The following is a 26,610-nucleotide window of genomic DNA, read 5'->3' on the forward strand; positions in this document are numbered from 1 at the left end:
CAAAACTGAATTCAAGTTTCACTTCTTCTTTGCTTCTTTACTTGACACTCAGGGACACAGCAGGGTTTTTCACTTTTGAACTTGTACAACTACTTGCTGTGCAGACACCTCATGTGATTGTCACGATCACGATCACTGTGATCATCACTTAATGCTGCTCTGATGAGTCAGGGTTGATCTATATAATTTGTAGGGCCTTGAGTCACTCATCATCTTGCACTGCCACCTACTTGTGTATTTTTGTCTTTTCTCTCCCTTGACTACATTATAAGCTTCTGGAGAATAAGACAATATCTCATTTTTCTAAGAACTGCTAAAATACCTACTAGAATGCTGTTGTCACAATGTTCATTCGTTTATTCATTCAACATGTGTTTTCAGATTAGTGTGGACAGGATACACACGGAAACGTAGGCCCAACAGAAAGGATCCTTGCTCCCCTTGAAGTTCATGTCTACTGAAATAACGATTGTCTGCTCACAAACGGAGGTACATGTTCTGAAAGGAAGTGCATGGTTTTATAATATTTCACACAGAAATCCAACAAATCGTGGGGGAGAAGGAAAGACAGGGAGGTTTTCCTTGAGGAAGTAGCCTGAGATTCACTTATTCAGCCACTATTTTGTTCAGTGGCCATTATGTGTCAGGCACTGTTTAATACAGTTGTGATCTAAACAGAAAGAAGTTCCTGCCTTTTGTTTTCTGGTAGGATCAGAAGAAAGAGTAGAAATTAGAAGGGAAAGAGGATTTGAAAAGCATTCCTGAAAGAGGGAACAGCATGAACCCTGGGTGGAAGGGAACATGGTCCATCCAGGACCTGTAGGACATTGTAGCTCTAACTCAGAAAGATCCAGCAACAGAGGTAGACAGAGGCCAGTGAGGTCAGGCCTCAACGGCAATATGACCATATAATTTGTTCTCTAAAGCAGAACAGTCTTAAAGTTCCGAGCTCTGCCCCTCGCGTCGCTGCCCCGCCGTCTGGCCCTCCCCCGCCCCCAACCCGCCACCCATGACCTGCTACCGACCAATCTGCCCGGCACTCGCGTGCACCATGTCTGGTTCCACCAGCGTCACCGCTATGAAGAAAGTGGTTCAACAGCTCCGGCTGGAGGCCGGGCTCAACGGCGTGAAGGTTTCCCAGGCAGCTGCAGATTTGAAACAATTCTGTCTGCAGAATGCTCAACATGACCCCCTGCTGACTGGAGTACCTTCAAGTACCAATCCCTTCGGACCCCAGAAAGTTTGTTCCTTTTTGTAGTAAAATGAATTTTGAAGGTGTTCTAAACCATTTTTCTTGAACCGGTGAATATTCAAAGAGAGCTAAATCTGAAGCCTGTACAAAAAGCTTACCCTATAACATGTGCCATACTATACAAACTTCTGCTTTTGTCAGTCCTTAACATCTACCTCTCTGAATTTTCATGAATTTCTATTTCACAAGAATGATTATTTTATATACACTGGCAGCAGCATACAAATAAAATACTTAGTATAAAAAAATAAAGCAGAACAGTCTTGAGAGTGATGAGTCCTTAATAATTATTACAAGCAAAAACTGGTACAATTTCAGCAAATTGGGATGTATGAATATCCTTCTCCTAAGTCACATGAAGATTTCAACATGACCTCATTTACATTTTAAAAAAAGATCACTCTGTTCCATGCTTCTATGTTTCTGGATCTATTTTGTTCATCAGTTCATTTTGCTCGTTGAGGGAAGGAGGGGTTAGGGGTTGGGAAGAGATTAACCAAAGAACTTATATGCATATATTCATAACCCATGGACACAGACAATAGTGTGGTGAAGGCCTGGGAAAGGGGTGATGGGTTGAGGGGATCAATGGGGGAAAAAGGGGCATATCTAACTAATACTTTCAACAATAAAGATAATTTTTTATAAAAAAGATCACTCTGATTATCATGGATAACTGTGTTGAGGAATCATGTCAACGTGCAGACAAGTTGCTCTGCGATTGCAGGTGTCCAACTAATAGATGCATGTGGCCTGAGCTCCGTGGTGAGTAGCAGTGGAAATGGAGAGAGAGAAATCGACTTTGTCAGTATTTAGAGGGCAGCTTTAACAGGACTTGGTTGATCTTACTGGTTATAGAAATGAATGGAATAAAGGGTGGGGGCTGGGAGAAATGAGACCTTGTGCTGGAGGGAGTGTAGAGCTTAAAAAGAGATTCAGGTACCAAGGCCTCCTCTTGACACCCGCAGCTAACTCCCAGGGAGTCTTTTGGACAACAGCCTTGATGAATCTGAAGAGTGCAGTGAGCAACACAGACTCATTAGTGATGATTAGTGAGACTGTACCTGGGGCTTCCATGCCACAGGAGGGTTGACAGGGCTAACTGTTCCCCACTGGACAATGTGTACCAATTTGCAATTTCATCAAAATGTGCAGACAGAGTTCATGTGCTCTGAAGAAAATGGGAGATCTTGGCAGCTTCTGTGGCTCAAGACAAAGAATGAAGAGCCAGGGGGTGGAGGGGGGGTTAGGAGTGAAGGTTCAGTGTTGGGTGCTGGCATGCCACAGTCAAGAGTGAAACCTAATAGGAAGTGACAACCAGACCAGCAAATGAGAGGAGAGCGGTGGTTTGTGCACATGGATGTTACAGAGACATTTCGCTGAAATACTCAACCAAAGCTATATTTGGAAGCACCGTTTAATACATAATTCAAAACCCACCTTAACTCACTGCAGTTTTAAATGAGATGTTGAGACGGTTGTCTGGTAATGGTGTAGCATTGACTCCTCATCAGTCATGTCTCTGGCCAGCGTGTGCTGCCCACGTAGGAGACTGCTGTTCAGGTCTCTGAGAGCTTTCCGTCAATCTGATTGCATTTGACCAGGGAGGCCTCAGTAAAGATGTCACTTCCACCCTCTACCCTCGGGCACAGTCAGGGAGGAAGGCAACAGAGTGACCAAGGCTCTCTAGAAGAGGTCAGGAATCCGTTAGCCCCGTCCCCAAGGCTTCGCACTACTCCATGGTTAGCAATTATTTTACCCTTTTACCTAGGAGTACTCAGTTACAAAACCTTATGTGTAAAATATTGGCTCGTCCCTACAATGCAGAGATACTGAAGGTGAAAAGTGTATGTAGCTAAACAGTGAATCTCTGTGCTTGAGCGTGCTGCACGGGTCCTTGTAATACCCTGGTCCCCTCTCCCCTCTGCAGGACTCCACTTTAAAACTCCAGGAGCAAAGAGAGTTCCAGCTGACACCACAAGTGAGGTTCAGGTGGAGGCTTGGTGCTGTCAAATGTTGCCCCTTGACTTGTCTCAAAATCAAAATCGTCAAGCGCGTACTGTAAGAGATGTTATGGCAATATATTTCAAGACATTGGAAGTTGTTCCTGATAGATTATTCAATCAAAAGTTATAAAGAACATGCTCAGTCTCATTAAATTCTTATTTTTAAGACAGGTATAAAAGACTACTTGAATATAAAGGAAAATCCTAAAAGCAGCCATCTCTAGGAAGTGAAATTAGTAACAGTTTTTATTTTCTTCATTTGGATTATCTACATGGTCTAACTTGTTTTACAATAGTGCACTACTTATGTGACAAGAAAACACTTACCTTAAGATATAGCATTCGGCCAAAACCGGTTTGGCTCAGTGGATAGAGCGTCAGCCTGCGGACTGAAAGGTCCCGGGTTCAATTCCGGTCAAGGGCATGTACCTTGGTTGTGGGCACATCCCCAGTAGGGGGTGTGCAGGAGGCAGCTGATCGATGTTTCTCTCTCATCGATGTTTCTGACTCTCTATCCCTCTTCCTTCCTCTCTGTAAAAAATCAATAAAATATATTTAAAAAAAAAAGATATAGCATTCAATGTTCATACATATGAATATCCATTGAATATTCATAAATATGTATGAGAGTCTCACTATACTGCCATCCAATAGGGGGAACACAGCTGCAATGAGGCCACTTTAATGGTCTAGCTAAGAACATCGACTCTAAAATCGGGTTGCCTTGCTTGCCACCTTTAGTAATTTAATTCCCCTCACTGTGCCTCAGGTAGCCCATGTATAAAACAGGGGTCCTCATAGTTGCTAACTCAAGAGTCGTTGCATGAATAAATGAAAAGCGTGCTGATAAATTGCTTAGCATACAGTAAATGCCCAATAAACTTCAGTTAATTCTACTCTTACTTAAAGTAACATTCCTCTTGAATAGGTGCCAGGAAGGTTCTACAGTGGAGGGTTGCACTGTACATAGAAAGTGCTTTAAAAAGGCCATTGCTCGAGAAGACTCTTGCCAAACACACTGCAAAAGCAGTCATTTATGGGAAACCGTTAGCCGGAGGAGCTGACATTCCTTGGCCATTGCACACAGTTACTCCCAGCCTTCCTGATACTTTCAAATAGCTCTGGCTGCCCCGCGGTCCCTCATCCATCCGGTACAGAATGTCCAACACGGACCCTGGAAACCAGATCTGTTACCATTCCTGCATTTTTCAGGTCACTCCGGACACGGAACTGAGGCCTCTATTTTTGGAATGTCCAGATAACATCAGGGACAGTAATTGGCGATAACAAAACCTTATCGACTGAGTCACTTTGTTGGAATTAAAGAGAGTTTGGGGGTAAATATATCTTTGTGAGAACATAATTTGACTTTTTCAAAAATTGGGTTCAAAATAAATAGATTTCTTGAACAGTTTCAGAGCACAGTGACATAATTTGTTATTTACTTCAGTTTACCTGAGCTGAGATAGTGTGGGTTACCCATTTGGCCTACACTTGTCTTTGACCTCAACTGAGTGAATTTCCTATCTTATTACCCTGGGTTCCGGAATGCTAACAAACTCGCCAGGTAGATATTGAGAGCCACCCAATTCACCATTAGATGGGAATATGATATCATGTGTGTTTTCAATACCAAGGGTACATAGGAGCCTATTGCTTTTCCAAAAAATTCTGAAGTATAAACATGTCTATGAATATGTAGTATTCAACCCACTTCATTCTGACTAATCTTAGTGGCCTTTATTAAGGTAAATTTTATGTGGATTTTGTATGATAGAGAATAAAAGTTCCACTTCTTGACAACGTAATATACTAGACCAGTTCTTTTTTTCTTTTTTCTTTTTTTTTTTTTGAGATGTCAAATATCTACTTTATTATAGTGAGAAAGTGACAGTCAATTTAAATCAAAATTTATGGAGAACATTAGGAGCTGGAAGGACTTTGGCTAATCACTGTAATGTCCCCAACAAATGGTAAATGAAAGCATAAGGAAATTGAGTTAACACAAGTTAAAAGTTCACATACTTATGCAATTATATTAGAAGACCTACAACTTAATTAAATTATCTGAAACTGCTCATTTAGCTCCTATTGTACTAGTGAACATTTATGCGATTTTACTGTTAGATGTATATTAAGTAATAGGTTTGGATTGGATCACATAGGGAGAACCCTAATGAGGCAGAACAGGGGAAGGTTTAATCCATCAGAAAGCATCATTCTGAATCTTTCTATTGAATATTATTAGGCAGAGATTTTCCTCGCTAGTTGGTTACACTCTCATATCTATCATTCTGACATTTGGAATAACTGAAAAATCAAACAGGAATTTTGTACAGGGAAGAAATAATCTGATGGAGAAGAAATGTGTTATTGATCACCTAATCTTTGATTATATTTTTTTTTTAGTCTCGTATTTGCTTTTTCAACTGTAGAAGCTCAAGAAGTAGTAAACGTGCGGAATTTTAAAACCGAAAGGCATCACTGACAGATTTGACACAAAGGATAATTTTGTGAGATGCAGAAGACGGACATTTACACAATTCATATTCCTTTTTCTACTTGCAATTCGTGTAAGGTTAGAAAGTTCTTCCATCCAAGGGACTAGGCTGTGGAATGGTTATTTTCAAAATATGTGTAATGCACAGTGGAGGGTATTTGAGAGTTGAGCATATATAGCATTTCTTTCTTGTACAGCTACGAGCTTGACTTGGTTGGGGAGAGCAGAAACTCTTTGTAACTGAGGTTTGCCCCCAATCCCATGTGTATGGCCCTTGCTGGGGGAACACCCAGTGAACCCAGGACGGAGCTCGGCCCCCTCACGGAGCAGCTGGAGACTGTGTGCACCTGAAGAAAGGTGACCTTTCATTCAGTTCTTCCTAAACAGTTCAGAGGTAGAATTGTAATGTTTTAAGTCATAAAGCCTTTGGGGAAAGTCTGGCCTGTTTTTCTTTTCGGGTGGAACTCTATGGAAAGAGTAAATGAATCACCACGATACTTGGGAACACATACATGCACACACTGAGCAGCGAGGGAGAAGAAAGTCTGGCCTCCCGCAGACTCGTGTCTAGCTGCTGGCTGCGGGGAGAGGAAGCCGCCTGCCCTCCGCTGAGGTTAGAGAATTCACTCGCAGAGGCAATGAAAGGGCCCGTCCAATCCTATTTCACGGTGGCTTTGCGTGCTTGGCGGTACAAAGCAAAGGGCATCCCTTGATTGTTCGCTGTTGACATCACTTTGCACCAGAAGGTGGCAATTGTTTTCCTAATCACGCCAACAAACCCGTTTTGCCTTCAGATGAGATTTTTGGAGATGATGTTCGTTAGGAAGATGCCCGTGGACGTCAGCAGCATTCGCGCATAGACTTACCCCTCCCGGTGGTTTACTTCCCTCCCGTTAACGGGCTCCAGTGTTCTGCCTCTTTTGGGATAATGAAAGCTGCGAAATGTCTGTATTTCTCCTTATTAAACCTTGTGTTTTGCACCTGAAATCCAATTAATGCCCTTGAAGGTGACAACTCCGGTGAAGCGATATCATGATGAGCGCGAGCCCATAGCCTCGTTAACAAGGGGAGGAACGTGTTTCATTTCCCGCAAGGAAAACGGGTGAAGAATGTCTCCTCTCGCCCGTGAGAGCTGCAGAGGGCGGTGCACCGGTCGGACGGATGCGGACCCACAGTGGAAAACCGTTCCCGTCTACATCCCCAGCACTGATGTCTGGCTGCCCTCGCCAGGTGGCCAAATCGCATCCATCCCTCCGTTAAAACTGAGCGGAAGCCGCAAGCCTGGGGGCTGAGACGTTCGCAGACAGCCTGCAGCCTCTTGCCCATCTGACCTAAAGGCACAGAAACGTCCCATGGGAACAGCGGGGGGTGCATCTCCTGAGACAATGGCCCCACCCTGTCACCCCAAGGCTGTGCCAGCCCGGGGAGAGGAAGAGGAGGCAGCCCTCCCGCCCTGCACAGCAGCACCCCCTCCAGATGGTCTCTTTCCCCAGCGTAGGCACCTACATGACAAAAGGGGCCCAGGCCAGGGCAGCGCTCGTTTGTGTAAATCTGAGAACTCCAGACATTTGTCATCCCGCAAAAATGCCTGCCGCTCAGCAGGATGGGGTTTCTACATTTTTCTCAGGGCCTCTCTCTAATTGGGCCCCCTCGACTTTTCACACATCCTTCCCTCCCCCCGCCCCCCCCCCCACCCCAGTCACAAAAGCCAGAGTGCTCCCACAGCCAGTCACCGGTGGCAGGCCCATAAATCACAGGAGATGGCGAAGAACGTTCTTCCACCTTCTGCAAGGAACGCCTGTAATGTAGAAAGCACGCAGCGTGTGAAAGCCCCAGGAAGGGGCATGTCGGCTTTCTCATCAGTAAGTCCTAATAACGGCTAACATAAAAATGTTCCTGCCGATTAGTATGTTCCCTTCGATTCCCATTTACAAGAAAAATATTACAGCGGCGTTTGGCGTTCGTGCCACCCGAGCGTGGGAATTTATGGCAGCGAGGTGACGTGGCGAGCCTCACCGAGCGGGAGCCATAGGAAAGTTTAAAGATAGCTGAGTGCCCGTTCTTTAATTTCACTAAAATAATGAAAAGCATACATTACTTGAGCTTACAAAACATGTAAATACTAATTCACGGGAAGCATCCAGTTTGCACATATATATTGCATTTCCCTCCTCGGTATTAAAAGCCATCTCTCTTGCTACGCTTTGCTTGCTTGCTTTTATCCCCACCGTGAAAAGAAACATGCGCGTTGAAAACCATCCACCCTCCCTTTTAACCTCTGTCACATTTAGCCAGCTCCTCTCTTTAACTTGGAGGAATTACTCGGCGTGGAAATGCGGGGCCTAAATAATAGCCTGTGCGTTTTAATAGCAGTGGTAGCAGAGGCTTCGTCGCTCTTCCCTCGAAGCAGGTTGGCATTAAAAGTTAAGGGGTTTTGTTTATGTTTCAGGAAACATGTAGATGTAAGTGTTCCGCTATCAAAGTGGGACTTAGAGCCAGCACTGCCGTTTGCCTCCCAGCGGCTGGCCCGACCCTGGGTCAGGCCTCCCAGAAAAGCCCAGTCTGGTGTCACATGCAGACTGGAGAGGCCCAGACCCGGCATCTCCCAGACACTCGCACACATCAACACCCCAGCCCCAGCCCCCCACCACCCCCCGCACAGCCCCCACCCTGCGGGGATCCAGGGAAGATACCCTGACCAAGAATGAACAGGGCACATTCCAAAAACCTCTTCACGTTAAAAAAGAGAAAAGGAAAAAGAAAATGTGCTACGTTCCCCGTGTCTTCCTAACACACGTGTCTACCTGCCATCAGCACACGCCTTCAGTGTTACAGGAGAAAACGGGAGAGCAAGCCATGGCTGAGGAGGAGCGGGCAGAGATCTGAAATAGGCGATTAGTTTTCTTTCCAACTCACTTTCTGGGCTTTTTATAGGAAGGTGTTTTCTCTTAGTTTTTCTTTTCCTTTCTTTCTTTCTTTTTTTTTTTTTTCTTCTGTATTCTAGCATCGGCTGTTAGAGTTTGCTTTGGAGCAAGGAAGATTGGAGTGAAATGCATCAGTAAACTGCACCAGAATTAGGTGGTAGTTGCTAAAGCCTTCGTACTGTTTGGTTTGCTTTTGGTTTCGGTTTGAGCAGTCACAGAGGTAAAAGGGTAAAATGGATCTCGAAGTCACAGCTTATTTCTCTGGGGAATTTAAAAAACCCTTTGAATATGAAGATTACCACACTGGAGGCAGCGGCCTGGAAGGTACCAGCTTTGCCAGTGACTCACTGAGTATCTTTGGACAGGTTCTAGGACTTGGGTGGGCCTAGATTCTTCACGTCTAAGATTATTCTAGCATTGCAAGTACATATTTTGAGTTCTACCGAAGTGTATTTGGTCCAAGGCAGAAATATATTCCCTTTGTTCCCCCTTTTAGCCTGTGTTTCTCAGAGTAATCCCGAACAGAATTGCAAACTGGTTGTAGATACAGTCGCAGACCCTCTCAGCTGATCACAGTCTACACGTCCTCGTGTCCAAGGCTCCCCAGTGTCTTGGCCCCAGGACTGTGGTCCCATGATTACATTCAAGGGTCCAAATGACAATGCACTGATGAAAAGAAATGCTTATTTTATGCGTCCTTACAAAGTAAGTTAATTCCTATAAGCTAAGTCTGTTTTCATTCAGAGTCATTGAGGTTTAATAAAAGGTCACGTTTTCTAGAAATTAAAATACACCTTGTGCCATGGCTGGCTGGCTCAGTTGGTTGGGGTGTTGTTTGTATCCCAAAAGGTGATGGGGAAATTCCTGGTCAGGGCACATACCTAGGTTGCAGGTTCGATCCCAATCTGGGCGCGTGTGGGAAGCAACAGATTGGTGTTTCTCTTTCACATTGATATTCTCTCTCTTTCTCTCTCTCTCTCTCTCTCTCTCTCTCTCTCTTTCTCTCTCTCTCTCCCCCTATCTCTCTCTAAAAATCAATTTAAAGAGAAAGTACACCTCTTGGGGGAACACACAAAGTCATGACTGGGACTTTGAGAGAAGGGAAATTCCTCTTCAGTGGATAAAACTCAAGGCACCTGATGCAATATGAGCCCCTCATGGGCTTGTTGTCAATGGACATGTGATAAGGGGCAGAGAACTATTTTGTGTGTCTTCAGCTTTCAGGCTGAGCTGTGCCAATATGCGCTGGTTGAAGACAGCATTAATATTCATGAAGGGTGGAAGTCTGAGATTGAGTGACTCCACTTCCTGACCCCCACTTACTTCCTTTCTTGCTAAACCCATTAGTATAGATGGGTCAACGCTAATAAACAAGAGAACAAAATAGCTCTCCATTCAGGGACAGTTCTACTTGACCCTTGGTCCACATTTCCCATATGTGGCCACAAGATGCTTGACCTATTCAATGACATTTATTTTTTTGATTTATGTGTTTCTATGTGCTTCAGGCCAACTTTTCTCGAGGTACCTTACACTTTTTAGACTTCAAATGTATTAAAAAGTTAAGATCTCAGACAGGGAAGGCTTTAAAAATACATTGAGGAAAGCGTCTGTCGTTCCTCTCGGTAACCCGTGGGAGCCTCGTAAGTTTTGCACAGCGGCTTCTGCACAGTGGGTGCCCCATAAATGCTCAGTGAATGGAACCGAACGGAATAGCATTGTCAGGTTCCGAACTGTTCCATATGATCTTGGTAGCACCTTCCTCTCCCCTTGTAGGTATAGACCAGGGGTGGGCAAACTTTTTGACTCGAGGGCCACGATGGGTTCTTAAACTGGACCGGAGGGCCGGAACAAAAGCATGGATGGAGTGTTTGTGTGAACTAATATAAATTCAAAGTAAAGGAGCGGAGGGGAGAGCAAGAGAACCCTCCGCTCTTTCGGCTCCGCGGGCTGGATAGAACAGCCGAACGGGCCAGATCCGGCCCACGGGCCGTAGTTTGCCCACGGCTGGTATAGACACATACCCCAAGGTATATGTGGACATACACATTGCTACAAATAATGTTACTCCAGTGAATCCAAGCAAAAACATCTAGTGAACTTTCCTATGATGGGTTGATATTGAATACTTTAAACCTCACATTTATAAATGATTTTTGTTATGGCTATGAAAATAAGCATAGGGTTTTCTAAATCATAGATATTTGGGTGAAAACTGTGTATTTTGTTGTTGTTAATCCTCACCTGTGGATATTTTTTTTCCGTTGATTTTTAGAGAGAGTGGAAGGGAAGGAGAGAGAGAGAAACACTGATGTAAGAGAGACACATCAATTGGTTGCCTCCTGCATGTGCCCTGATCTGGGTCGGGGATCAAACCTACAACCCAGGTATATGCCCTTGACCAGACATCGAACCCACGACCCCTCAGTCCCTGGGCTGGCACTCTAACCACTGAGCAAAACTGGCCAGGACAAAACTGTGTCTTATGGTTGGAATGGAACATGTAGGTCATATGGCCTAATGGTCCTCAAAGGAGTTTTTTCAGGTTCCCCAAGGGCTACCAAGGGGCAGGAAGACAGAGACAGGGAGACGGAGTGTTTAGGAAACTCAGCTACCCCCCACCCCCTACCCCCACCCCCACATCTTTTAACAGAGAAAATCCACTTCTGTGTGTTTGATGCAGTTACACAGGGGACTTCTCGGCAGGAACGCGTTTGAACGGCAGTTAACTGATTGAAAAAAAGCCATTAACGCCACCAATCTTTAATATAGAAAGAGAGAGTGAGAAATACTTTTGCAAACAGGTCAGCTGAGGCACAGAGACATTAGTTAACTTAGTGAGGGTTATATGACATGGCTATAGAGTATACAAGTCCTGACTCCCAGTCCAGTCACAGCTTACCTAGGTAGCAGGAAAGAGGTCAGAGAAAAATAGACTTCCATAGATGAACCTGGGTGACCCCAACATGAATCTGCATAGCTAGAGCCGCGGGAACTCAAAAGGGACTGTAACATAACAGTCAACTAATACACTAACATTGACCTATGCCCCCTGCTAGTCACAATAATTTGCAAGAGACTAATGAATGCCTATTGAGGCTTTATTGACTGTTTAAAAACTACTAGACTGTCTTTCTCACACTACAGAAGACAAAATGTTCCTGATTCTTACTTCTATGGCTACTAAAAAATATATGTCCTCACTCAGTCTCCTCAGGATGCTGGGGTCCTGGTTTTAGTTCATTCCATGATGTTTATAATACAAATAAATTTTGCTTAATTCATCATTGTACCCTGCAGTTTGATGGTACTCTATGTGAGATTTCATTTGCATTGATCAGTACTGCGTTTATCTATTTATCTAGTGCCACACTAATTATTTGGAATATTTGCCAATGCTACCAATTATAAATCAATACTATGTAGTATTAGCTATACCTATTTTGAGGAAAAGAGTGTATTACTTCGTAGTAGTAAAGTTTAGTACTTTTAATATGCTGTCATATTTGTAAAGGTAATATTGACTCAGTAAATGTGATTCTGCTATAAAACAAAAAAAAATCATTTTTATTATTAACCAACTGAAGTCTCATTAGACTTCAAAATGTTCATTATCTGAAGAATTATGTATTTGACAATCAGGCTCACGCTTTTAAACTCTTAGAACTGTTCAATGGTAAAAAAAAAAAAAAAAAAAAAAAAAAAAACTTTAACTTTTTCATTAATAGCAAATGTTGATAACCCTTTACCTAATGAATGCCCAAGGTGACATAATTTTAAAGACGGTGAAGAAATACGTTTACAGAGCAGGCCCCGGCCTCTGGGAGGAGGGAGGGCGTGCTTTGCAGTGCATAGCAAAGCAATAATGGGCAGCAGCAGACCACCCCACAGTGGGAACTGCTTTTCAGCCTGGATTTTGTCAGACCAACAGCTGTTCCATCAGTCAATTAGTGACCAGGGACAAAATGTATTTTTTAAATCAATTAGCAGCCTCTCCAACTAAAAAAAGATCCGCGAGTAGGCTTTTCACCAAAAAAAAAAAAGAAAACGAGAGCCATGGGTGAATAAAGTAAAGGGATCATAAATTCTTGGACAGACAGCTCTAAAACCTGAGAAAGCCATACAGAGGTTAGCAGGTCACACCATACCCTTGGCAGGACTGCAGTAACTCATCCCAGGCAGACAAGAAAAAATATATATTATGTGGGTTTTTTTCTCAGTATATATATTTTCAGTATATGTATTTAGTATGTATATGCAGTATCTCTGAACACATAATAATCTGGCCATTGTACTCTATAGCCAGTATATAAATATATGAGGCCCGGTGCATAAATTCATGCATGGGTGGGGCCGGTCAGCCTGGCCAGGGGAAGGGGACATGGGCAGTTGGCTGGCCTGCCTGCTGGTCGAACTTCTGGTCGAGTGGACAATTTGCATATTAGCCTTTTATTATATATGATATACACTGAGTGGCCAGATTATTATGCATTCAGAGATCATAATAATCTGGCCACTCAGTGTATATGTGTGCGTGTGTGTGTGTGTACATATATATACACATACATATTTATACATAAATTATATATAAAATTAGTGTATATATGTATAAATATTTAGCGTGTGTATGTGTCCAGAGAATGAGATTCCCCATTATTTCTTATTAGCTGATTTTACTAACAACCTCCCCTACAAGGAATCTGTTATCCAGCTCTCTTCCACATTCAGTGGTGGAAATGAAGTATGGGCCATCCCCAATATGGATCTATAGAATAGCTATTTATTATCTGCCATAAAATCATTCATAATTGTACTCTTAACTACCCTTTCTGTGTTGTGTAGAGAAATAATAACAATTCATTTAAACTTCCTTCTTAGCTATCTATCTTCTAATCCCTCTGTCCTACTTCTAAAATAACATTCTTATCCTAAATCTAATTTTCTTGGCATAAGGTTGGAGTATACTGGATTCTTTGACAATATTGGGCTATAAAGTTGTAATTTCCCTGTGTAATAACAAATTTAGTATTCAGATATATGCACTTAAAGCTCTCATTAAGCATCTGCCAGTTGTCCAAGTTTCTGAAGAACGTCATTCCCACTCCATAAAAGGAAAGGCCTGAGCCCTCCCTTGCAGCCAACATGAAAAGTACAGCTCACCAATTTGAGAACAGCAGCTGGAAACCCAGTAGATCTTGCAGAACAAGTTCAAATAACCAGTCAGGGAAAAAAAGAGAGAGAGACAGAGAAGAAAAGAGACTACAGTAAGTACAGACAGCCCCTGGAGACATTACAGGTTCGGTTCCAGACCACCGCAATAAAACAAGTATCACAATAAAGCGATTCATAATCTTTTCGCTGGTGGAGGGTCCTGCCTTCAGTTTGTAAGAAACACCGCCTCTGTGAAGCACCATGAAGCGAGGTGCACCTGTGCTTAGTCGTAAAGAAATGTCACACTAGCAGTTTGCTGGAAGGGAAAAGAGCCAGCCGAGGGGTGCTGAGATGACCTACATGTCAGTCATCACTAGGAAGAAATGCAAGCCCTAGAGCTGAGGTCGCCGAGGTCACAGAAACTGCAGTAAGTAGCGTGCAATCCTAGGCTGGGGGCCTGAAGCAAGGAGCTGAGGTTCCTGCACCCTCAGAGCTGAAAGGAAGGAAGGACTTGCGTACCTGGTGCTCAAACCTCTGCAGTCAACCAGTGCAATGTGGTTTGACCAGCTAAGGGCAGGGTGGCACCTCCCCGGGGCAGGTGTAGCTGGTGCTGGCAGCTATTTATTATCTGCCATAAAATCATTCATAATTGTACTGTTAAGTACCCTTTCTGCAGGCTGGAGCCTTGGCTTTCTCTTCTCCTGGCGGTTCACTGAAATGAGTTTAGAGACGGGAGAAGCCGTTTTATGAAAAGGGGGATCCATGGAAAAGGAATGCATACGTGATGGGCAGAGATAGCAACAAGCTGCCATATTGTTTACAAGAATGTTACAAGATAAGGGCAGAAGAAGAGGGGGGCACCGGGTGAGCTTTGAAACTTTGAAACGTATTCCATGCAGGGAAAAGAGGGAAAGTGGCCAATTAGGAAAGCACGGGGGACATAAAATGAGGAAGGATCCAATTAGAAAGTAACATATACAAGACAAATAAGTGGCCAGCATTTATAAACCCATAGACAAAGAGATTCACTGGACTAAGTTTTTTCCCACTTTAGAGAGAGAGGGGGGGCTCTCCCATTTTGGGGGGCCCTTCCCCAGGGGGAGTTTGTATACACTTCTAACTTTTGCTTAAAATCTTTTGGTCCACGAATTTTATTCTTCAAACTTCATAGGACAAGAACCCGCAATGAGAGTCCGAGCTTGCCATTCGGGGTATCAACATGATCTGGGAACAGAAAGGTTGCTTTTCTTCCTCCTACCTTCTAATTGTCTACTATTGGCAGAACTTTAGAGGAAGCCAAGTGCAAAGGAGTGTGGGAAGTGTAGTTTTTTAGGCTTCCAGACTTAGCATCACAGAGAAGAGCATGAAAAATGAATTTGAGGCCTGGAGACAGTAGGTAAATCATCAACACACATTTGTGCCTGAAATGACCTCACCAGGCTCGATTTTGTTCTTTCAAGACAGGCTGCAGCTGGTTTAGAGTTCCGCATCAACCATGTGGGCTGGCAATTGGTAGAATTCAATAGATTGCTACATTTTTTTAGGAGGCATGAGAACATGAGGAATAAGCTGGCCACTGTGACTGTGATATTTTTCTGCCCGCTGGGTGCTTTAGGCAACCCCCAGGGTGAAAATGCAAACGAGTCAGTACAAAATATCTATAATAATAAAAGTGTAATATGCTAATTAGACTGGACAGCTGAACTACCTTCCGGACATCCTTCCAGATGACCTTCTGGACGAAGCCGGGGCTGCAAGGGCCGAGGCAAGCCACCACAGCTGTGAGGGTTGAGCCCCTTGCACGAATTTCGTGCATCGGGCCTCTAGTTTACTAATAATTCACAACAACTCAAGGTTAAAGGAGAAACATTCTGGTCTGTGTAAGGCTTCTCACGTGTGTAGGACACTCTCAGGTTTGGTTGTTGACTGGCAAAACTCAAAGTGTTTCCTGTTTTTGGTTCCCCCACGCCTACCTAAGGACCCCCCCCCACTCCCGTGTTCAAGGGGTATCAGAAGCTGGATCTCTACCAAAGTATCCCAACTTCAAAATGCTCTCTCCTCTTCTCCTCACCCTCATCTCCATGGACTAGGAAAGGGACGCTCTCTGAACACTTCACTCCGATGTATGAATAGCTACTCACCCTCCCACAGTCATTTCAGAGGTACTGGGATTTTAGAGTGTGCTAGTTATCTCCTAGTCAGTCCTTTAGGGCTGGAACGTTAGAAAGGAGGGCAGATCTGAGAGCCGTAGGGATGTATTGGGCAAGTGAGGAGGTCGTGCGGAACTCTGGAAACTGGAAGTGCGTTGAAAGCACGTAGCAGGGAAGCAGGCAGCAGCGACAGTGTGTTCTCCGTCTCTGTAAACCCATACACAAACGCAGACAGAACAGCCTTCACACGGAGCTCAGCGGCTGAGAGTCGACCTAGGAACCAGGATTCCCAGTCAGGGCACATGCCTGGGTTGTTCACGGGCTCGATCCCCAGTATAGGGTGTGCAGGAGGCAGCTGATCAATGATTCTCTCATCATGGATGTTTCTATCTCTCTTCCTCTCTTTTCCTCTCTGAAATCAGTAAAAAGATAGGAATTTTTTTAGAAAGCAGGCAGAACAACTAGACGGCACAACCCAAATCCCAGGAGAACATTACACAGGGCTGGATGGTCGGTTTCCCCACACACTGATCGCAAGCAGGTGCACGATAGCAGCGTCTGCAGGAGGGGCCAGAGCGAAGGCCAGGGCTGCGTCTGAAGAGCTCCAGAACGTGAGCCAGCTGCGCTCACTGGGAAGCCGGTAGGCCAGGTTCCAGCAGCTGGAACCGGGAGGGTTTGCCCAGTCCAGGACCAAGTGAGCGGAAGGGACTCACAAAGGCTGGGAAGGTGGGCAGGCTCTCCACCACAGTGCTCAGCATGCACCGCCCCCACCCCCCACCCCCTCCTGCCCCCGGGGCCTCCACCAGGGACCGGAGCCTCCCAGGGCCAAATTACCCACTGTCCTATTAGGGACCCACGACATGTTTAAATTTTGTTTAAAATCAGAGGAAAAGAATGCACTTTTAGGTCAAAGAAAATAGTTTAATATCTTCATCTTCATATCAATGCAGTTGTAAAATATTATTCTTTAAAAAAAATTGTTCATTCTCACCTAAGGATATTTTTTTCCATTGCTCTTCAGAGAGAGTGGCAGAGAGGGAAGGAAGAGGAGAGAGAGGGGTTGAGAAACATCGATGCGAGACAGACACATCAACTGTTTGCCAATGCTCTAACCACTGAGCAACACCAACCAGGGCTAATTCTTTACATTTTAATGAAGGTAGGGCTACCAAAGTCCTAGAATCCACGGGAGCGGGGCCTAGAACCCTGGGCCCCTACAGGGTAGAAAGAGTGGAATCACCAGTGAGCCAGATGCGGACCATAGCGATGAAGGCCAGGGACAGTCCAGAGCAAAGGTAGGAGGGACAGAGAGCTGGGAGGCCTCAGAAGCAAGCCGCCCTGCCGGGGAGCACTACAGAAACGCTGCAGAGCAGGGCGCTCTGTGAAATGAGAAGCCCTACCCTGAAGCCAGCCTCATTCTTCAAGTTCAAGGAAACTCACTTCATGTAGAAATGAACAACAGAAAAGTCTCCAGGTCAAATCCCATACAACACCATGATGAGAGAAAGAAGAGACCAAACAGCGGTGTAACATCCCAACAGACAATGAGAGCACCCCGGGGGGATGTGTCCTCAAAAAGATCAAACGGCAGCTCCCGTGTCAAAACACGCTGGGAGGCATTAAGAACGTGATGCCGACCACGAACGTGCCGCGTGGGGCAGAATCGGGGATCGCAGAACTGAGGGGCAGGCTTCAGGAAAGAATCTGAAATCGGGTAAATATCCTTTTAGCAATGATTACACAAGAAGGAACAACAAGGCTTATAAACACAACACGTGGTGTCTCAAGAGAGAGAAAGAGGAGTTTTTAAACATCAAAAATGAAAAAAAAAAAAAATAGGTAAACGAGATCCAAGAGTAAATGATCAATATTGAAGGAAAGAAAAGGAAATCGAACAAATGGAGTTTCTGAAGAAGAAAACCCAAACAAGAAAACAGAATAAATGCTAAAAATGGCAAGTCAGGAAGACTTCCCTAAAATGATGGTTTAAAACCACATATTGACGTGCACACTGCATTCCCGAGAATCCAAATGACCACCAACAAGGCAGAGTTCAGGAAAATGACTGGACTGCAAGGAGCAAGAAAAAATCCTTGGAGCATCTTAGCAAAAAATAAAAAGAAAGAAACTCGCGATTTAAAAGGGAAGGAAGATTAGATTATCATCAGACATTTCAATAGCAATGCCTTATGCCAGAAGAGAAGAGAGTAACATGTTTAAAATATTCAAAGAAAGAATGTGTGAGCCAAGGATTTGATATCTAGCAAGACTGACTCTCAAGTGTAAAGGGAACAGTTAAACTGTTATCAACATGCGAGAACTCCAAGATCACTGCTCCCAGGAGTCCTTCCTGGAGAATCTGGTGGAGAGAATGAGCTGATGCCTGGAGACACATTAACTGACGGGCTGGTGGTGAGCATTAAATATATATTTACCTGGAAATGTAAAAGGAAATGGGGGCTAAAAGGCAGAGAGCACATTAGGCAATGTTATACGCTCTGACAATGTAGATACAATGTGCCTATTAAAAAAAGGAGGGGAGGACAGATCCCAAAATCTTAAGTTTTCAGTAATCATATGGGCGGTGATATTTGTATTCCTATTTTTAGACTTTTGTGTGGGATGAGATTAAAAGCAGGTGTGAAATTATGGGATTTTCTAATTCTATTATTTCCTATGTCCTTAAGAATTAAGAGTCAAGCTATTAAGAAAGAGGAATACAGTATAATAGAAAGGCAGCTGTAAAACAAGGAAGAGATAGTGATGTCATCAAGGCTTTAAGTAGAAGTTTGAATTAAAATATAAATAGGGATTTATAAAACACTAGAGGCCCGGTGCACGAAATTCATGCACAGCGGGGGAGGGGGGTCCCTCAGCCCAGCCTGCACCCTCTCCAATCTGGGGCCCCTCAAGGGATCGGGCCTAAACGGGTAGTCGGACATCCCTCTCACAATCCAGGACTGCTGGCTCCCAACTGCTCGCCTGCCTGCCTTCCTGATTGCCCCTAACTGCTTCTGCCTGCCAGCCTGATCACCCCCTAACCACTCCCCTGCCAGCCTGATTGATGCCTAACTGCTCCCCTGACAGCCTGTTTGCCCCTAACTGCCCTCCCCTGCAGGCCTGGTCACCCCTAACTGCCCTCCCCTGCAGGCCTGGTTACCCCTAACTGCCCTCCCCTGCAGGCCTGGTCTCCCCCAACTGCTCTCCCCTGCAGGCCTGGGTCTCCCCCAACTGCCCTCCTCTGCCAGTCTGGTTCCCCCAACTGCCCTCCCCTGCAGGCTTGATCGCCCCCAACTGCCCTCCCTTGCAGGCCTGGTCCCTCCCAACTGCCCTCCCTTGCAGGCCTGGTCCCTCCCAACTGCCCTCCCTTGCTGGCCATCTTGTGGCAGCCATCTTGTATCCACATGGGGGCAGCCATCTTTGACCACATGGGGGCAGCCATCTTGTGTGTTGGAGTGATCATCAATCTGCATATTACTCTTTTATTAGATAGGATAGAGGCCTGGTGCATGGGTGAGGGCCAGCTGGTTTGCCCTGAAGGGTGTCCCGGATCAGGGTGGGGTTTCCCTTGGGGTCTGGGGCAGCCTTGGCGAGGGGCCTGTGGTGGTTTGCAGGCCGGCCATGCCCCCCGGCGACCCAAGTGGAGGCCCTGGTGTCTGGGATTTATTTATCTTCTATAATTGAAACTTTGTAGCCTTGAGCAGAGCCAAGCCTCCTGCTTGCTCAGTGGCTGCAGCCATTTTTGTCGGGATTTATTTATCTTTTATAATTGAATCTTTGTAGCCTTGAGCAGAGGACAGGGCAGGCCAGGAAGCTTGGCTTCCTCCATCGCTGGGGGCAACCCAAACCTCCTGCCTGCTCTCTCCAGCTCTGTGGCTGCTGCCATTTTTGTTGGGATTTATTTATCTTCTATAATTGAAACTTTGTAGCCTTGAATAGAGTCCAGGGCCGGCCAGGGTATGCGGAAAGCTTGGCTTCCTCCATTGCCGGGAAATCCAAGCCTCCTGCTTGCTCCGTGGCTGCAGCCATCTTGGTTGGGTTAATTTGCATACTTTCTCCTGATTGGCTGGTGGGCATGGCTTGTGGGTGTAGCAGAGTGTGGTTAATTTGAATATCACTCTTTTATTAGATAGGGTTTTATGATATCTTTGTGAAGGGGGGCATGAAGAGATTAACTAAAGAACTTATAAGCATAACCCGTGGACACAGACAATAGTGTGGTGAAGGCCTGGGGAGGGGATGGAAGTGGGAAGGAGAGGGTTAATAGGCGGGGGGAGAAGGGAGAAATCTGTAAAACTTTCAACAATAAAGTATTTTTTGAAGTATATGGTCAACTATAGTTTAATTTTAAAAAATAAAGAATATAGATAATGTTATGGAAGTGAAAGAAATAAAAGAACTAGAAACAATGATCAACTTAATAGCAATGAATATCACTTAGTAGTTTATTGCCTTGAAAATGGTTTCTCACATGAAAGGAGCTAGGATTTGGGGGAGAAATTCCAAGTCTGGAGCAAGAAATATACAAGGTGAACCTGGTATATCTTATGTGACAATAGGAGGCAGCAAAGAGGCTATTAAAGACCAATACGGCCCTAGCCAGTTTGGTTCAGTGGATAGAGCGTTGGCCTGCGGACTCAAGGGTCCCGGGTTCGGTTCCGGTCAAGGGCATGTACCTTGGTTGTGGGCACATCCCCAGTGGGAGGTGTGCAGGAGGCAGCTGATCGATGTTTCTCTCTCATCGATGTTTCTAACTCTCTATCCCTCTTCCTTCCTCTCTGTAAAAAATCAATAAAATATATTTTTTAAAAAAAGGCCAATACAATCATGTCAAAAGGACTTAAGGACCAACACTGTCCAAAGACTGGACAAATGGAACTTGGTAATGATACCATTGCAAAAGATTGAAACCCATACAATTTGTTTAAACTCATGAGTTCCTTTAAGTAGCATAACCATGTTTTCTTAAAGCAAGTGTTGGTTATCAGCAGAAGACAAGGAATTAATCCAATAACTTGAAAAACAGTAAAGGAAACGAATCTACTGAGGACCCAAATAGTAGATGAAGAGAAGTGTCTAATAATGTAAGTATTCCAACTAATAAGTGAAGAGGAAATAGTAGATCTAGGATACAACTCTTTTTGCAGCCTTCATGAATGAGTATATAGGGGCATTTAGTATCAATGGCTGCTAAGATCACCAAAATGAGAGAACCAGACATTGTGTGCCTCCCACAGTCTTGCCAAAAACCATTATGGAAATGATGACTAAACTAGAAGGAACACTGAAGTATATAAAGACACCTTATGTCTTGCCAAAGGGATCGAACCTGGGTCTGATCCAGTCTCTGAATTCAGCTGCCAATTTGCAGGGAATTCAAAAAACAGAGGAACATGTTGAACTGCACCAAGAGTATCACACCAGCAAAACGCACACTACAGGATACTCTCCGTCTACAGGTTACACGGCCCCAGTTCTTTAATAAAATGTGAGAAAATGAAAGGGATCTAGGTGAAACCTATACATTAAAGGAGTCTTAAAGACACATCAAATTTTTAATGGGCAAAACTAAGCTGCAAAGTGTAGGAATGCACATTAGGGTGATAAAACCATACAAGCTGAGGGAAGAGATTATTATAGAAGTCAGGGTAATAGTTACTTACGGCCGGAGGGAGGGATTATGACTTGAACAGGTCACATGTAGGGGGCTTCTACGAGGTTGACAGGGCTCTGCTTTTTGACCTGGGTGGAGTTCACCATATGATAATATTATTGAGCCGTGCATTTGATTTGTATCTTTTCTGTGTCTCTGTTTTACTTTACAATGAGAATATTTTAAAGCTATAAAGCCCTTCGAGTAGCTTTCTGTTTTACTGTTACGTCTCCTCTTCCAAAAGCAACTTCTTCATCTCACTGTCAACAACTCTGCCTCTTCTATGCCTCCCTGAGTTCCATCCTCTGAGGTGTTTCCTCTTTCTTCCTTCTTATATTAGACTAGAGGCCCGGTGCACAGATTTGTGCACCAGTGGGGTCCCTCAGCATGGCCTGTGGGGATTGGGCCAAAACCTGCTCTCCAACATCACCCGAGGGGTCCCGGATTGCGAGAGGGCACAGGCCAGACTGAGGGACCCCACCACTGCACAATCGGGGCCGGAGAGGGACTGCGGGAAGGTTCCAGGGTGTGTCTGGCCCGTCTCGCCCATTCCCCATTGGCCAGACCCCAGCAACAAGCTAACCTACTGGTCGAAGTCTCTGCCCCCTGGTGGTCAGTGTGCATCATAGCGACTGGTCAAATGGTCGAACAAATGGTTGGTTACTTAGCATATTAGGGTTTTATTATATAGGATGATGAATGAATATTAGTCACAGTCATAGACCAGAATATGGTGGCTTGAGTACTTGCCCTGCCCACAGGCCCCTTCTGAGAGAGTGATAACCTGGAATTCCTTCTATCTAGGTCATTATCCTTTGTTGCATGGGTCTCTGCTACCCTGCCCACAGTTGATAGAACTAAGGATCTTCGGATTCATTCAACATATGATAGCAATGAACAGAATAGACTAAGATCCTTCTCTCCTCTACACAAGTTGCCCTGTTGTAGAGCTCAGATCATCACCATCGTCACAGCTAACATTACAGAGTGTTCACCATGGGCCAAGTACTGAGCTAGCGCTTTCACACCATTGTGGCTTGTCTGATTTAGGCACCAACCCTCAGAATTAGGTAATAATCCTATCTTCATTTTATATTAAAATGATGAGGCCCAGGAAATTTGAATAATTTGCTTTAGTTTATTCAGCAGCCAATAAGTGCTAGAATGTGGAATCCAAATTCAAGTAATTCAACTTCCTAGCCCGAGACCCTAAATATGATTACTGGTTAAACCAATAAATATCCTCTTTGTAGGAAAATATGAATATTAATTAGAGAAGGATCTAAACCAATGAGAGACCAAACTATAGCTCTCGGGCCATATCCAACCACACCGTCTATTTTTATATGGCCCACAAGCTAAGAATAACTTCTGCATTTTGAGTGATTAAAAAATATATAATAAGGATAACATTTTGTGATGCCTTAAACTTACGTGAAATACACATTTCAGCATTTGTAAATAAAGTTTTATTAGGACACAGCCACACACATCTGCTTACATGCTATCGGTCTATGGCTGCCTTTGAGCTACAATGGCAGAGGTGAATATTTGCAACAGAGACCTTGTGGCCCACAGAGCTTAACATAGATCAAATCTATCCTTTAAGAGCAAAAGGGCAGTGACTCCGGGGCTAGAGACTAGGTGGGGAATTGAAAGAGAGAAAGGAGGGAAAGACAGCAATCGGAAGCACTGGGCAGTGGAATCCTTGCGCAAACAGTAGCTATGAGTTCAGGGTCCTCAAACTTTTTAAACAGGGGGCCAGTTCACTGTCCCTCAGACCGTTGGAGGGCCGGACTATAGTTTAAGAAAAAACTATGAACAAATTCCTATGTGCACCGTGGGCCTGGGACGCATCGGCTGCTAAGCAGGACAGGCAGCGGCCCCCGGCGGGCCGGATCAATGTCCTCGGCGGGCCGCATGTGGCCCGCGGGCCGTAGTTTGAGGACCCCTGATAGAGAGAGCAGAGGCAGGGTGCATAGGCGGTAGCGGAGAAAGCAAGAGCAGCTGAGTTAGAATTTTAGAGGAGCCCTAACATTTCTAACGCTTGTCCCATGAGGCTTGTTCTGCAGTGGTTCACGGTGGCAGGATGCAGTATCTGCCTTACTTCTTCGTGTTTCCATGTAATAAACTCCAAGTCTACGGGAGATGAGTTAAACACAACTCTGTTTCTGGTGACCTGGCAAACTCTGACACACAACGCAGCTTCCATTCTCTTCTCTGACCCCAACCCCCCTGAATGGGCCACAGTGACCAGCCACGATCACATCTGATTGGAGTTCATGGTTGCAGAGCCTGGTGAAATGTGAGGGTCACAAGCCATCTCTTTTCTCCATTCCAATGTGCCCACCAGGATGAGACCTTTTCATTTCAACCGCAATTACCAAACATCCATTTCCTCATGTGTCTCCGCTGCTCGGCATCTTCAGTGGCTACACCCACTGCTTATAGAGCAAACCCAGACCCCAAGCCCTTTTCCAGAGCATCTTGCCCTCTACCCTCCGCCCTGAGCTCAGCCCTCCCGACCTTTGTTTGGAGAACCAGATGTCAGAATAGCTGAGACCGTCATGGTTCAAGTCCAGGGGTTGGGGTTCACAGATCTGTCCTTATAAACGGGGGCCCAATGGGGATGCGGAGCTGAGCTCTGGGCCTGAGCATTCCTGGTGGGGAGCTGGCTCTCACAGAGCCTGGGCAGCTGCAAGTCTCTGAGGGTCCAGCCACCTGGTGTCCCGCCTAACACTCGGGAACAATGTCCCACACAGACCAGGGCCATGTGAACTGAAGTGACTGCAGCTCAGCGCCACGGAGGGAGGCCTGCACACCTGCCCCGGCCCTTGGGGAGCGCAGGGAGTGGGCTGCAGCGGAGGCCCCAGCCGTTTATTTAAAGAGGAAGAGACTCACAGCCTATGGCACCGATTTTCAGCCTTTTCCAACTCATGGCACATCACCTGACCACTGAAGTTCAGCGGCACACCCAAAAAGGTATTTCTTGCCGATTGAGATGACAAAAATAAATAGGTATAAAATCTTGATTCACTTACACCAGATGGTTATAGTGTTGGCTGTTGTCGTTGTTTTTTATTTGACAATCTAAGGCAGTGGTCGGCAAACTCATGAGTCAACAGAGCCAAATATCAACAGGACAACGATTGAAATTTCTTTGGAGAGCCAAATTTTTTAAACTTAAACTTCTTCTAACGCCACTTCTTCAAAATAGACTCGCCCAGGCCGTGGTATTTTGTGGAGGAGCCACACTCAAGGGACCAAAGAGCCGCTTGTGGCTCGCGAGCCGTGGTTTGCCGACCACTGATCTAAGGGAAAAGGGGTCTGTGCTCCTGACTACATAGTCAGGCGTTGCATGTTTTAAACACCCTTGCGGCGCACAGTGTGCCTGCCGTGGCACACCGGTTGAGAATCGCTGGCCCGTGGTGCCCTGAGTGGCAAAACCACCCATGCCCTGGCAACCAGACTGCCCTGTGTTGAGAGTTATCCTCCCACGTGTCCTCGCGAGCTTGGAAACTCCAGAAGAATCATGCCGTTGTGCTGCTAGACGTGTTCCATTGACCCAGAAATCGATTACTAGCAGCGATTTGGAGACAAAGCTGGAGGTTTCCAGATTCGGGCTGTCCCATCTAATACGATGGCTGCAACTCAAAATGCTCTTTTTAGGGTTTTAATCCTAAATGGCCCAGAGAACTCTTTCCCAAGAAGTCCTCGTGTTCTACTAAAATTGTTTCAAAATCACGTGTGTGGGGGTAAATGCTGGGATCTCCGCTCACTGTACTGTCTGGAGTCTGAGACCAAATAGGAAGAGCGTTAAGCACAGCCTTGGGGGGCAGACCGTCATGCCTGGCCCTGCCTCTGCCTCTCAGAATCTGACTTGCACCAGTTTCTTAGCTGCACAGTTTCCTTATCTAAAAACTGGGATCAGGATTGGGCTTATCTCCCGAATTTAGTGGGAGGATTAAATGAGATAAAGTACATCAAGTGCTTAGGGGAGCATCCGGCACTCAGTAAGTGCTCAGTACATGTTCCCCGTCCTTGCTCTGCACTATCCTTTACACCAGGAAACCCCACTAGGAGTGGCAATTTAAGGAGACAGCATTGAAGTGAACGAGCTGTATGCGATATTGTGACCATTTTTGTTCTTTCAGTTCAAAATAAGGACTTTCCAAAATAAATGTTCTTTTTACAAGTCTAAAAGTTGGCCCTCTTAAAAAAAAAAAAAACACCACAAAAACAGTTTCATGAGAGATGAGAGGCGAACATACAAATATACTCAACTGGTATTTGCCTCTCTGTAAAAATATACATGAATCTGCACAGTTTGTAAGAAGTAGGCTCGCCATCTAACAAGTGCCTGGCCATGTAAGTATGCCTTGTGAGTGTATCCTGGAGAAGAAAAATACAAATGCAACTAAGACACACTTTTAACATTGCCCACGGCATCGGATAAATATTTTAAATACTAAAATCTGGTCCGAATAAAGGCAGAAATCAATTTCTCTTTTATTTCGCCTATAAATCTTAATAATGAAGTGCAAAAAAATTTTTTTTTTACATTTACCTGACAGGAGTCTCTTGGAGTTCAATCAATTGTCCGGATAATGAAGTTTCTTAACTGAGATTTTGAAATGAAGAGGAAAGATAAAGGAGAAAGGAGTCAGTGGCTCACTTACATGTTCACTAGCACACCAAACACACTTCTCAACGGCCTGCCTCCAAAGCTGCTCATCACTTATCGCCTTCCTCCACTCACCCCTTTTTGCCTCTGACAGCACAGCCAAAGGAAAGCAATCTCCTTCAATCAACTGGAGAAAAATCCCCCTTTTGAAATCAAAGCCCGACTGTTAAGGCTCTTTGTAAACCATTATGGCTGCACCATTATACCAGTGGTTATACGACGACTGAGTGACGAATAATACTTGATATCCAAATGGCCCCTTTCAAGTCTTCTGTAATGTCACTCATAAT

General features: G+C 44.9%; 2 protein-coding genes across 13 annotated transcripts in view; both read left to right on the forward strand.

Annotated features, from left to right (window-relative positions):
- Nucleotides 1–26,610, forward strand: part of TENM3 (teneurin transmembrane protein 3) — a 1,236,272-nt gene that overhangs the window by 536,672 nt on the left and 672,990 nt on the right. The gene's annotated exons all lie outside the window — the stretch shown is intronic.
- On the forward strand, nucleotides 1,010–1,280 carry LOC308244878 (guanine nucleotide-binding protein G(I)/G(S)/G(O) subunit gamma-5-like; the record flags this gene model as incomplete). Its single annotated transcript, XM_080661164.1, has 1 exon — nucleotides 1,010–1,280. One exon carries the CDS (start codon nucleotides 1,010–1,012, stop codon nucleotides 1,256–1,258), a length of 249 nt encoding a protein of 82 aa, XP_080517290.1. The 3' UTR covers nucleotides 1,259–1,280.

This window comes from Plecotus auritus (assembly GCF_963455305.1).
Source record: "Plecotus auritus genome assembly, chromosome: 3".
NCBI classification, from domain to species: Eukaryota; Metazoa; Chordata; class Mammalia; order Chiroptera; family Vespertilionidae; genus Plecotus; species Plecotus auritus.